This window comes from Colossoma macropomum, unplaced genomic scaffold (genome assembly GCF_904425465.1).
Source record: "Colossoma macropomum unplaced genomic scaffold, Colossoma_macropomum, whole genome shotgun sequence".
Lineage (NCBI taxonomy): Eukaryota > Metazoa > Chordata > Actinopteri > Characiformes > Serrasalmidae > Colossoma > Colossoma macropomum.
In genome coordinates, this window is record NW_023494808.1 from 9,693,024 (window position 1) to 9,706,639 (window position 13,616).

The 13,616-nt window shown below is 40.5% G+C and overlaps 1 protein-coding gene across 3 annotated transcripts in view; it reads right to left on the minus strand.

Moving 5' to 3' along the window:
* Positions 1–13,616, minus strand: part of tsc2 (TSC complex subunit 2) — a 76,782-nt gene that overhangs the window by 10,700 nt on the left and 52,466 nt on the right. For 2 of the 3 annotated variants that reach the window (XM_036557675.1, XM_036557672.1), the window contains 3 exons: positions 10,156–10,224; positions 7,785–7,930; positions 6,806–7,386 (listed from right to left, as the gene is read on the minus strand). In XM_036557675.1, the coding sequence (XP_036413568.1) occupies positions 6,806–7,386; positions 7,785–7,930; positions 10,156–10,224 (796 nt within the window). The remainder of the gene's footprint in view (positions 1–6,805; positions 7,387–7,784; positions 7,931–10,155; positions 10,225–13,616) is intronic. The other variant, XM_036557673.1, reaches the window with a different exon arrangement.

Consider the following 13,616-nt stretch of genomic DNA (forward strand, 5'->3'; position numbering starts at 1 on the left):
TTTTTCTACAGCCACTGCATCTCGCCAGGCTTTAAAATGATTCCATGCTGATAATTAGCACTTCTCTTGGCTAATACAGCAGACAGTAATGGAGGCTACTAAAGGATGTTCACTGTGGAAACTGCATGACTAATTCATCACACATTCATCTCAAACCAGAGATATTAACAAGTCACTTTATGTAAGTCAGACTCGTCTTGATTCTCGGCCTTAAATTGCTTTTCGTAATTAAGCTAAACGTGCCAGACTATTTATACACAATGCACTGTAATGAACACTTTACAGGACTCGGCCTTGTGCTACTATAGTATAGCCTCATTTGTAGCCTTGTGGCTGTATGCTTGTACACCTAATATGGACTAAAAATCTTTTAGAACATTTGTATATTTAATAAACCTTTACATGAAAAACTATTTACTATCTGCTTCACCTGATCCAAATAATCCCAAACACATTCAGTGATGTTGTCTCCTTTTCTCAGTAAGAGCTTCTTAACAGCTACACATCCTTTCAGACTCATAGTGCTGAGTGTCTCACAGTGGAAGGATGGACAGAAACTCCTGTGGATGTTTTCAGATCTGAATCCAGAGTGGAGCTTGATTTTCTCCTCTCTCTCTGAGATGAAAGCTTTAAGTGCTGTTTATCTGATGGGGACAGTTTTGGTGTCTGTCAGCTCTTCCAGGTGGTTGTTAGGAGCCTCATTTTCTCTGCACCTTTATTCATTTTTTTGAACTCCAGTTTTGGAATTCAAGCTTTGCTTCACTTATTTTTACTTTCACTTTATTCTTTCTTATGCAGTTGGAGTATTTTGTATGTTATATTTACGCTTCTCAGAATTGCTGAAATCCTGAAAAATTAATAATTTACTTCATAGGGAGTTGAAATAGAAAGCAACCAATTTGGCAACTAACTTTTGCACCGTACTGAATTCATTTCTGCTTAGAAGTTATCTGTAACTTACTAAAACAAGTGTGTCACTATGTTGCTAAATTAGCCAAAAACATCACATCAGAAAGAGGTGGTTTTATTTACACTGTTAAGTCTTGCTTATGTTTTTTTACCTGGCTGAAATTTCTTTAGTCTTCAGTCAACTTGAGCTGCAAATCTCAAAAGAAGAGTCAAGTAATCAAGTAGACTTGATTATGTGGTTTGACTATGAAATCAACAGCTTTTTACAGATGAGTTATATGCATGTTTATAGATAACAGTATGTCATACTGTTGTGCTGTGACAGTTTAGGCATGCAGTTTTCACAATGCTAATTATCAGCATTGTTATTCGTAAGTCATGAACTGCTTCCAACTAAACAAAAAACAAGCCCAAGGCATCTTTACAAGGAAATAAAAAGTTAAAAAATTAAATGCACTCAGACAGCTATGAGATTGGACAGACCACAATGTGCTCTAAAGCAGGTACAACGCAAATTAAAGCCATTTTAAAATCCTCCAAAAACACACGACCCAGGTTTCTCTGATAAAGCCCTCTGTCGATTATCCTGTATCTAATTACCAGGGAGGTCAACTCACCCCAACAAGATCAAAGAAACTCTGTAGTGGTTGCACAATCAAGCGCGGAGCAGCTGCAATACTGATCACAGCAATATCGCACACAGGATAACACCGGCATCACGAAGGATGCAATAAGCATCAGGAAGAGTTTTTGTAATGTCGCAGATGTACAGAAGAACAGAGCCGCTCATGAGAGGGCCCTCATGTGGCAGTGGCCTTATTCCCTCATTTATATGAAGCTAATTATATTGTCCTGGCTTTAAGCCGAGATCAGAAGCGGCTGCTCTGATATTAAAACCTGCTCCTCTGAACTTCTTTGGTGTTATGATTGTACAAGATGGCAGAGCAGCTTATACATGAAAAGCTTTCATGTTATGGCTACCCGAAGCTAGAAAACTTCAGGAATACTTTATTTGGGAATAGTTTTGGAAAAAAAACAAAAAAAACAAAAACACAAAAAACACAAATGTCAATCAGCCAAGCAGTGGCGATTCTAGGAGCACCACAATTATCTCGTAATATCTCTAAACCCAATAGAACACTTTATTAAACACCTAATCACAAAGCTGATAATTTCAAAGCTGACAAGTTCAGAAACCAACCCCTGTAGGGGGGGTTCAGAGGCTTCGCCCCCCCTTAAACTTAATGCTTTGGCAGACACCCATCTGCTTTTGCCTTCTCATCAAAAATGATTAGAAACAGAGGCCATTCTAAAAAAAATAAATAAATAAATGGAAAAAATAAATAAATAAATAAATAAATTAAAAATAAAAAAGGACCCACCATTGTTGTTCTATCTGCTAACAGGAATATACTGACTCGGTAGAGATGTGGTGCTTGGACCCCTAAGATTGCCACTTGCAATGCAAAGCCTGTTTAGCTTTCAGCAGACACACCACATAAATCACCGAGCTCAACATCAATTTCAGATAACAACTATGTGGCAGCTGATTATCTTCATTGCAAGCAATCTTACTGCACACCTTTGGAAAGCTATTAAAAAGACAATATTTGTGAACATGAAACCTCACTGCTCTCTCAAAACTACTGTGTGTGTATATAAATGAGCATGAGCTGCTGCTGAAGATGATTCTTCTCCAGAAGCCTCCTTTTTGCCAGCAGGGATCACAATAAAAAAAAAACAAAACTATAATTCACGTGAGTGGCATTAAACAGCAAATTTTGTCAAAAGGTGACTAGTTTGCATATCAATCAATGACATGCTTGTAAGTGGTGAGTGTGACAGCAGACGGGCACTTAAGGAGCCAAAAAAAATAAAAATGTACAAGGGCCAGTACCCGTGGCCCCCACAAAAATTCCAACAAAATTCGAACCACTTGAGCTCAAATACAAAAACGCTGTGTTTCACCAGTTATTCGTTTTTTGCTGATGTAAGAACCATGAAGTGTTCCAGTGAATGCATTTCTGCTTTCTGTCGCTATTGGTTAGCTTTATATTAGCGACACTGTGAGAGTAAGAGAGAGACATTCAACGGTGTACAGCATGACCTGCTGCTCGTCTAGGGCGACGCATGTACATGTGAGTTCCAGCAATGGTTATTAGTCAGTTACTCAGTCAGTCAGTGACTCATTAAGAGACAGAGCCTCATAGGCCGGTCCACTGGACGGTCCAGCAAAAATTCAACTGTAAAAACATAAACGTTCCACTTTCCTGGCTGTTAACTAAACGTCACTATATTTTCCAGTAATGTACTGGTTTCTGTCCACATATGAGCTCTTCTAGTAGTTTCACAAGAATTGTACTAGATACTGTGCTAAATCATGATTGAAGCATGCAGTTAGCTTAATGCTAATTGGGCTGTAATAGGGTATTAAATACCCCAAAATACAGTGTAAAATAATAAAATGTTTGTATGGTGCTAAAGCGAGTGTTATATTAAACAGCCAGATAAGTCTGAATGATAAAAAGACAGAAATATAAAACATGTCTTGAAAATCACTTAACAAACCTACCAGAAACGGTCAGTCGACGGCTCTCAGCCTGCTAGACCATTTAAGCAGAACTAAGCACAATAGCATGAGCGAAGCAAGGGGAAATGAATGAAATGGGCTGCACAAGTACAGGTGGTGTTGTAGACCCTGCTGTGTCCAACCACTAAAACATTATCCAACCTTTCTGTAGTCTAAAAGAAGGTTTTTAGCGACTTTACTGCTGGACATGAATGGACAGAATGCTCGTGAGGCCAGTTGAACAAACGGATGAATGTTATGCTTGCTAGATTAGCTTTTGCTTGGTGGTTAGCTTTCTCTTGGTAAGTTTCTCCAACTTTAACAAATCCGTGTTTCCCTGTGGTGCCCTATGGTGTTCAAGCTGTGGGCAGACAAACCACATCAGCCTTGCGATTGGGTGAGGATACTGCTTATGTATGCGCTACCCAAGATAAGGACCGTCCTGTTTATACTGAGAGATTAGAATGTTGGCAAAACACATCGGCCATTTAGTGGGCACTGGAAAGTTATAAGGACGTGCTTTGAACAAGTGTATTGTGTGCCCACAAGAACAAGATTAACCTACTTACAAGGATTTAGGTAATCCTCGCAAACATGTCTAAGCTGATCGACTACATTTGTGGTAATGGGGGCATTTTATTAATATTTTATTCATTTTTTTCATGTTATGATTGCACAAGAAGACCAAAACGCCTAGAACAAAAGGACTTTCATGTTAATGTGCTGCTAGAAAACAGCTACTCAGGACATTATTTGAAGGAACACTTCAAAAGCTGTGATGGCACGTCACGGGAAGAGGTTAGATGGTCCGTCAGCTTCTCTCATTCACTTTAATAAGAGCATATATCACGACTCGCGGGGGGGGGGGGGGGGGTTATTAAACCAGAGGCAGCCAGCAGCGGCGTCGAGAAGCAAATCCTCCTTTCGAGTCGGAGCACTGTGTGTGACGGGGAACGTACTTCAGGGGAAATTCAATCCCCTCACTCGACTTCACTTTGATTATTAATATTACGTCACTGGCATTAACAGCGATTCTGCGGCTAGATGAAAAATCAGCCAGACGCTCCGGCAGAAGCTGGTGCAGACGGATGAAGGTAATCCTGAGGAAATTCTTCAGCAAAAACAGCAAAAATGTACTTTCTGTGATAAAACAGCTCTTCAAAATAAGGCGACACAGATGTGTGAACACGAGTGGTGATGGAATGATGACAGTAATGACAAGACTGGAGCTTCCTGACTGCATCATTAGCATTGTCAGGAGCACATTTCTGTTTCCACAGAGCAGAGGAGAATCGCATGGGCGCTTCTTTAAACACGAGGAAAATTGGGAGAAAACGCCACAGAACTGTGAGCAGCTTGTAAAGTAGTTTTCAAAGCGATGTTAATAACTGCTGTGTCTCGCCTGCAGCGGCAGTGAGCCTAACGAATATATAACAAGGCTCATATTAAAGGGGAATTCCAATGAATTTTCAAGATTCCTGCATAATTCAATGATTGAGATGTGAACCAATCAGAGTGGTCACAGTGGTGGTGACAGGAACCAGATGTCTAAAGATTTTAATGCTTATAAAAGCTCATATGACATAAAATGGTTATGAATACACTGCCTGATGTCTGAAACACTGTTTTACAATAGTTTTGAGAAAGTTTTGGCCTAAAACCTTTTTGTTTTTAAATATTAATAATAGAGAGGTACATGCAGGGAGTTGTGAGGCAAAACGGTCCCAAAAGAAAACTCATTTTCTCAGATTTTATCACTATTTTATTGTCATTAACATCACATAAACACTCAGAAGACTTGTGTAGGTCCACTGGTGGTTTTAAATAGTAAATAAAATGTCTATGTGTGTGTTGTAGACATTGTGACCCCTGGTTCCTATCAGCACCACTGTAAAGAGATCCGAGTCTGTAAGTTTCTCTACAAAATCAACCATTTCACACCAAATCACTGAATGACTTCATTTACATCAAAGACTGAATTATACTGTTTTTTAAAAAAATCAGTAGGATTCCTGTTTAAGCCCACCATCATCAGTTATAAAGATAAGCCCACCATCATCAGTTATAAAGAATCTAACAAAATGTATGGCTAAGCTCTTAGAAGACTTAAAGCTTCCATTACTTGTTAGCTAAATTAGTCTTGTAGCTCCAGAGCAAAAAGACACAAACTAAAGACACCAAACATGTCTTTGCTGATAGACATTTGAGGTAAGTGGGCAATTTGATTGAGCAAACTTATCACAGGAATTCTTGTCTTCATAGATATTACACTAAATTATTATGCATCGCTGACGTTTACAACAAAACTGTTCACTGGCACTGGTGTAACAAATCCTTGTATCTCTGAATAGGTAACTATAAGAAGGTAAACACATTCTTAACTTGTATGCTTCTATCATTTTATACCATTTCTAGTGATGCACCGATGTGAAAAATCCTGTCTGAAACTTGAAAATTCACTTTTCTTATGGATTAATCCTGCTTTCAACAGGACGAAACTGTAAAAGCAGTTTATATAAAAAAAAATATTAGTATGTTTACAGCATGAAGGCTACAGTATGTCCTTGACAACAAAGTATTCTTGGTCATTTAAGGTAATTAATTCCAGTATTTCATAGTATTTTGCATTTTGGCTATAAGCTTGTGAATTTTATTCTTCATATTCAAAACCTGTAGCTACAACTAGCATCATTGAGCTGGTACTTTCCTTTCTGCTACTATTTGTATTCTGTGCATCAAGCAGGACGTTATGTTTTCACATCAATCCTGTAGTGGAGAAGGTCTCGAGCATCATGCCCTCTCTGGATACTCGACAGGAGCAGAGATTATAAACCTCTTGTCTAATGTCCCTCAAAGAAACCATAAAGTAGTTCCACATGGCCGCATTTTTCACTGTTGATCTGCTGCAGCTCTAACTGTTTGAACGCGTCTGTGCTGACCACCAAAGGAGGGCGAAGAAAACAAGCAGCACTTTTAATCACTGTTTCTTATTTCCATTATTATTCAAATGATTTTTTAAGTGCTCGATTCTGACACTTTGTTATGGCCCTTTTCAATCTTTTGTCGCTTTCAGCCAAAATGTCCTGCCTATATTCTTTTGTTGGAGGCTGAAATTTTGGTGCATCCCTAATCATTTCTATTGGTCGATTAATCATGAAATGTCCACAATATAAAAAACAAAACTTTGAGATTCTGATCTGAAAGTGACAACATGCCAATCATGTAAAGATCAGCCAGTAAATGCATTCCACACTGATACCTACAGGCCCGTGCATTTAAATTAATATGCTGTAATAATCTCTCCTCACTCATTCAGGCAGGTTTTACCTGGGGCTCAGTCCGGAGCTCTTCTCTACGTTAGTCGGACCCCCGCGGTTGTGGTAGGAGTCTCGGTCTGATTTTCTCTCCCTGCGTGACGACGGGGCAGAAACGGAGATGGTGTGTCCGCGTGGCCGGTGTCCGCTGGGGGAAAGCGGACCTGACTGGACGCTCGGGAACTCCAGCTTCATCTTGGAAGCTGAAGAAGAGGAGGTGGATACACTCGCAGTGGCACTTATGCTGGAGGGCCCTACTGACCCAATGCTTTCCCCTTGGCCACCAGCTTCTCCTGGACCCTCTCTTTCAGTCGAGGCTTGAGTAGCCAGGATTTTCCCCTCCACTGGAGTCCTGGACCTGGGGGCGTCACTGAGTCCAGCTCCAGACCCTACAGCTTTCGCGTAAGCCTCAGGCAGCGTCTGGAGTTCTGGAGAGGAGCTGGACTTGTTGAGTGTTTGAGAGTGAGAGAAGGGCAGATCCGAGTCTGCAGCTGCGCTGGAGAAGGTCAAGGGCGGCTGGTCGATCGGGATGCCACCTTCACTGACCTCCTCCAGGGTCGACTTCTCATCGTCCTGACTGGAGGTGGAGGAGGACTGCGGAAGGAGAAAAAGAAGAGCAAGGCCCAGTTATCAGCCCAGTCGTGGTCTAATCCCTATTCAGAGAAATTTAGTTCCTGTTCACTGGAATATTCTATGTCAACTTCAGGACGTTCATGTCAGAAGCTTTTGACAACCATGTTTTTCAAGTGGTACATCTATGGGACATTTGGACACCTCATATAAGGAGATGCACAACTACTAATTTTCACTAACTGACAAGTCATTCAAAAACATAGTCGACTAGCCGTCTGGACGTCAGTAAAAAGCACGGTGATGACAGCTTGCTAACAGGGGCTGGTTCTAGCAGCAGATGCTGTGGTTTAACATGCGAGACGTGCGCTGAAGAGAAGTTTTTGTTGTATCCAATTCCCACCCTGCGAACGGTCACTCACCCTGCTGAGCATGGAGGATGGAGTCTTTTCTGTATTCATGAAGATGGGCTCCGAGGGGATGCCTTCAAATCCCTGTATCTCCATCGAATCGGAGGGTGAATCCGGTCCTTTGCCCCGACCACCTTCCTCCAAAACAACCACCGAGTCTGTGGAGGGGGCAGGATTAAGAATATACATATTTTTTATATTATACAAAAAAAAGACCATGTCTGTTAAAACTACTCTAAGGAAAGCCAAAGAAATTGGCTCACAGAACACACAGAGAGTAAGTTATTGATCAACAGGTACACACACGTTAACCAACATTACATTTCAACACATAAAAACCAAACAGACACACATCCATTCATCTCCAATCTTAGCTCTATCTACCAAAAAAAACACACAGCCAATTAGACAAGATCAAAACTGCGCAGACACACAGGCTTTGATCAGAACAATCAGGCTTCACACAAGCACTAAAAGCATTTCATCATTAGGTTCATCACTGATCTCTTTCATAAAACACTCAAGCAAATATATATGTAGTGTTTCTGACATATATATTGTACTCTGGCCAATACTACAAGCAGCAGTCTTCAACACTAGACCTCTGTTCACTGGACTGAATGTGGCACCATATCTTAAATCACTAGTTCAGCAAAAAAATTTAATTTTCCCTTCTAACAAAATGTAGTGTTTGCTGTCTGAAGTTTGCTTCTTTAGTTTTGCACTGGGGCAAATGGGACAAAACTCACGAGGTGTTTCTCATGCACTTTGTGCATGTTTATAGACAGAAGTATGTCAAACAGTGCCATGTTGTCTACTGGAGATTAGTGTGTGACGGCATGCAGTTAGCATGAAGCTAACTGACACACACAAGCTTTTATAACTTGTTATCTCAGTCGTTCCACCATTGCGAATGCAACTGTTGATTTGTAATTTAAATGTAAAATGTAGTCTGTTAGACTGAACATCAGTAAAGTGGCAACACTGCTGACCAAACGACTGAAATCTAAGTTTCTGCAATATGACTGACCACCACTTTCACTTAATTTTCATTAGTAACTCCACTGACGATCTTTAAGCGGCACATGCAGCTGTCAGAATTTTCAGAAATGTAAGAGACTCTGACTGTGGACTTCTTACAGTTAGTCATTCTTCCTATGAGATAAGAAGCGATTCCTTTGTGTTTTTTTTTTTGGTTATTTTTTTCAAATTACACTTCCATCTAAGTGTTGGCCCCGTCATCAGGAGACTGCGAGTTCGATCCCTGGTGATGCTACAGCCATCCATGGCCGGGAAAGAGCACAAGTGGCCTCGCTTTTTGGGTGGGTAGGATGGGCCCCCATCACCCAAAGCGATGCTAGTCAGCTCAGGCGTCTGTTAGCTGACATAATAGAACTGGTGGTTGGCTTTTTGTCGTTCAGCTGTCCAGTGATGTTGCGCAAGAGACAGTTCGAAAAGATAAGGTGGTGCTTCACAGGTCTCGGAGGAAGCCTGTGTTAGCCTTCGCCCTCCTAGCGCTGGTGTTATCGTGTGACTGGGGGAGTCCTAACTAGTGGGTGGAACTGGAAACGACAAAAATAAATAACAATAATAATAATAATAATAATAATAAATATTTTTGATAATTTGAACATAGACACAAACTTTAATGCATTTTTACAAGATAAACTGAAAAACAAGCATTAATAATTGCTTCGCATAAAAACACTTCAAATATTTTATGTCTGAAGTCACTTCTGTGACAGGCTGTTTTGCATTAAAAAACACACAAGAATAATCATTTCTGTGGTTTATTTCTTTTTTGAGCTGATCTTCATGGCTGGTGAGGCACCATTTGCCCCCACAATGGTAAATTAGTCTTGTAGCTCCAGCACAAAACTAAAGAAGCGCAAAACAAGTCTTGGCTGACATTTAGGATCCGTTGGGGAGTATGCAAACTCAATTTTAAAAAGAAGTGAATTCAAATTTTCACCATTTCGTTAACGAGGTCTGAGCTCGACTGTTGCTTTTCACCTCACATCCTCCATCGAATGTGAAGAAACACGAGGCAAACAGAGTCAAAGTATCAAAGGACGAGCAAGAGAAGGTGAGGAAGAGACAATCACAGCTTCAAAACAAAGACAAATCAGGAACCAATCCCATCAATTGATTGGCTTTTTGTGACTGGCTGATTAATTCGACACTGATTCTGATTGGTTGTTTTGTTTTCCTTGTTTTTAAAAGGCACTCTCTCATTGAGCGGTGTTAATAACAAGAGTTAACGAGCATCTGAAAGAACAAGATGAAAGTGTGTGTGTGTGTGTGTGTGTGTGTGTCTGTGTGTGTGTGTGTGTGTGTGTGTGTGTGTGAGTGAGAGACACACACACGCACTGGTAAGATATACCTGCCCAGGATATACTCCTATGTAACCTGCCTGGCTGATCGGAGGGGCAGAGAGAGCAGAGAGAGCCCACTGCAGCGACACACCCAGCAGGAGTAAACAAACAAACAAATAAACAAAAAAGAAAAACAACAACAATACAAAGAAAACAAAAAACAACAACCAATCAACACTGCGTGCTTAAAGAGGGAAGAAAACGCAAATATTGACAACAACGCAACTGTCACTACAGCAAAGCTGAAGTACAGAGAAGAGCCTGACCGATATATCGTTCAGCCAATGTAATCAGACGGTATTAAATGTTTGGTTAAAACTGAAAGAAGCATTACTGAGTCAGGAAAAACAGGCTAAAATATGGTGAGCTGCTGCAAGTCGCCCTGTAAAGCCTAAAATAATCATTTAAAAGTCAGAGGCGTCGGGTCAGGAGTTTTTCAGACCACATCATATGTCTTTACATACTAACGTCACAAACAGAGACTGAAAAGACGATCTGGCTCGATGTTCAGGTCTCAAATGCAAAATCAACATTATACTGATGAAGATATGATAACCATAGTAGATAACTCATCCACATCCTCAGAAGACACACCCTTCACCACGTTTTGACTGAGCTCTCTTAGAAAACTCAACGCACTCGCAATCATCAGATTCATCCGCTCGGGGAAGGGCTCCGAAGCACAACCCACGTCACACGTTCCACATATTTCCACCAGAGAGGTCTCCAAACGTACAATATGAAAATATTACAATAAAACACTGAGATTTCTAAGCAGCTTGTGTTAAATTGCACAGCTGAAAAAAAAAACTCTCATTTGTGATTATTTTTAATGGGTTCAGCCAATAAACCAATAAACAATAAATAATGCAGATTATTTATTGCACTCAAATGTAACCTTTAGCACCAAGGTATCATAACACATAAAATCTGTAATAACAACAACAACTGATGAAAAAGAAGAAGAGTAAGAGCCAGCAGTCAGTAATGGAGTAATGAGTGGGACCTTTTAAGCCTTCAAGGTCTAATCATTTCTGGAAGCCAATGAAAATATGTCTTAATTTTTATTTAATAAAATCACTGCGTATCAAAGGCTACATTCACATTACAAGCCTCATTTTTTGCCCAAATCCGATCTCTCTGACAGGATGGTTCACACTTGTTTAGGTAAGTGATTCAAATCGGTCATTAATGTGAACAAACCAGCGTCCTGAAATGACCCACATGAGCACATCCTACTCAGTAACGTCACGTGAATGAATCACATTCATCATCAACTAACAAGCAGAACGAGCTTCGCTGAGAATATAATTAACTCTGATCAGCTCTCAGCTGTTCATTTTTAGAGGGAACCAAAAGGTGAAAAAGGTGAGATGAGCTGCTTTTCCACCGTTTACAGGCTTTAACTTCTGTTCGGCGCTGCTGCCATGGTAACGCTGAATGATGGTGCACACGCAGTGGAAAAAAGAAAAATGAATTCCGATCTGAGCATCACATTAAGGTCACATGGCGAATCGGATACGTATCCGATCCAGGACAAGATCTAGGAAAAGATCAGATTTATGTGTCCACACGGCCCTGAAAACATCAGATCTGAGTCACATTAGGGCAAAAAAAATCGGATTTGTGCCACTTCAACCTGGTAATGTGAACATAGCCAACGTTAAATTCTACAAGTATTGTAGCACCACTATTCCTTTACTTTCAGGTTTTGGTTGGAAACAAAAGGGCCAAGATCTTGACAACGAAAAACTGTCCAATCAGGATTTGTTTTCCCCCATGGTATCCGAGCAGATACAGCCAAGCGATCTTTCCTATTGGTTAGGACTGCAGGAGCTGAACAGAAGGCCTTACACATTATAACTCTATAGCCATCTATATATCTAGATTAACCAATAACATAACTAAGTATTGACAGTGGAATCAACCAATCACGTTTTGATTTACAATGGGTGGGACCAACTTCATAAGATAAAACGTCACTCTAGTCCCGCTGGAAGTTCTAGACAGGTCACAGACTGAATCCATAGTCTAACCAGGTTTCAGGCATTTGCTAGGAATGAAAAACAGCAGCAGCAACTCTATGCCAAGACTGACTCACTGTAAAACTGCTATAATGTGAAGTTTTATGTTTCATAATATGTTTGGCTGATACAAGCTTCAAATATAAAAGTCTGGACTATCTTTCACAAGGTTTAAATGTCAGCGTTTACAGCTTAATGCTAACATACTACTGGAAACCCCATAGGGACTCTAGTAATTAGCACAGTCATAGAGGCCTAAAGGCCTTGCTCTAGTGGTCAAGATTAGCACTGCTGAGGATGCTAAGAAGTTCTGTCTCCGGGGCTGAAATATTTATTCGGTTTAAAACTCTGTTTCGGTTGTTTGTTTTTTAGACCAGTCATATCAGTCAGTAAAGCACAGCTTAACTAAAATGACTGGCGTCTGCTTCATTTGTGGGCTCTTCGTCAATATTATTGATTACTAGACTTATCCTACAAAAATAAAAAAGTATTGGTGATGAAATTTTCACATCGGTCAGGCCCTCGCAAAGAGAGTGATTCAACAGACAGACCGAGAGAGAGACAAAGACTGACAGTGAGAGGACAAGCAGGCTACAGCTGTTCAGACGAGTCAAAGACAGATTCAGTGACCTTATATGACTGTAAACTTTTAACTGTGGAAATGTCAGATGTTTGCTTTTTGCAGGAGGTTTAGTTATTTCAATGCTTCATCAACAACAACAATTCAAAATTACAGGTGTTGAAGGCCGTTCAGAGGAGAGACGTGACCGAAGAAATAAAAACACTGCAAAACAAATTCTCTGCAAACCGCAGACACAACAAATAACCAGAACAGTCCCGAAACTCGTGATAAAGTGAAAAACAATAATGCTCGCCCTCAGACGAGCACTACTGCCGCACCTCAGAACCACAGTTAAAAGTGATAAACACAAAAAGACAAAGAAAAGGAAGCAAAGTTGAGGAGAAACAAGCACAAGGTCGAGGCAGCAGGGGCAAAACTAACAACAGTAACAAAGACAAGTTTGAGTCTCTGAACGTGTGACTCTTCTGCATTTATCAATCACCCTGTAGACGTGCAGGTGGAAGCTGCTCTTACAGACTGATCTGTGGTCAGTATTGAGGTATAATAATGATTAACAGCACAATTTAGGGAGGTAAACATGAACCAGCATAAAAGAGCAACTTCTAACCAGAGTAGAAAAAATACATGCTTTAGCGAAAGTGACCACTCCTCCCCTAAACAGGCAATGAAAAGTGAGTTTGGGGTTTCGCCCCATGGTCAGTCATTTCAGTTAACGAACAAGATCCATGTCTTAGAAGAACCTCGTCCATTCTGCTTGCTTTCTCTGCAGCTCTGCTGGCCTGGCATGGCACTGTTATACGACATTAATGAAACTGAAGTGGGTGCAAGACGGCCGGCCACTGTACTTTGTTGTCACATTCAT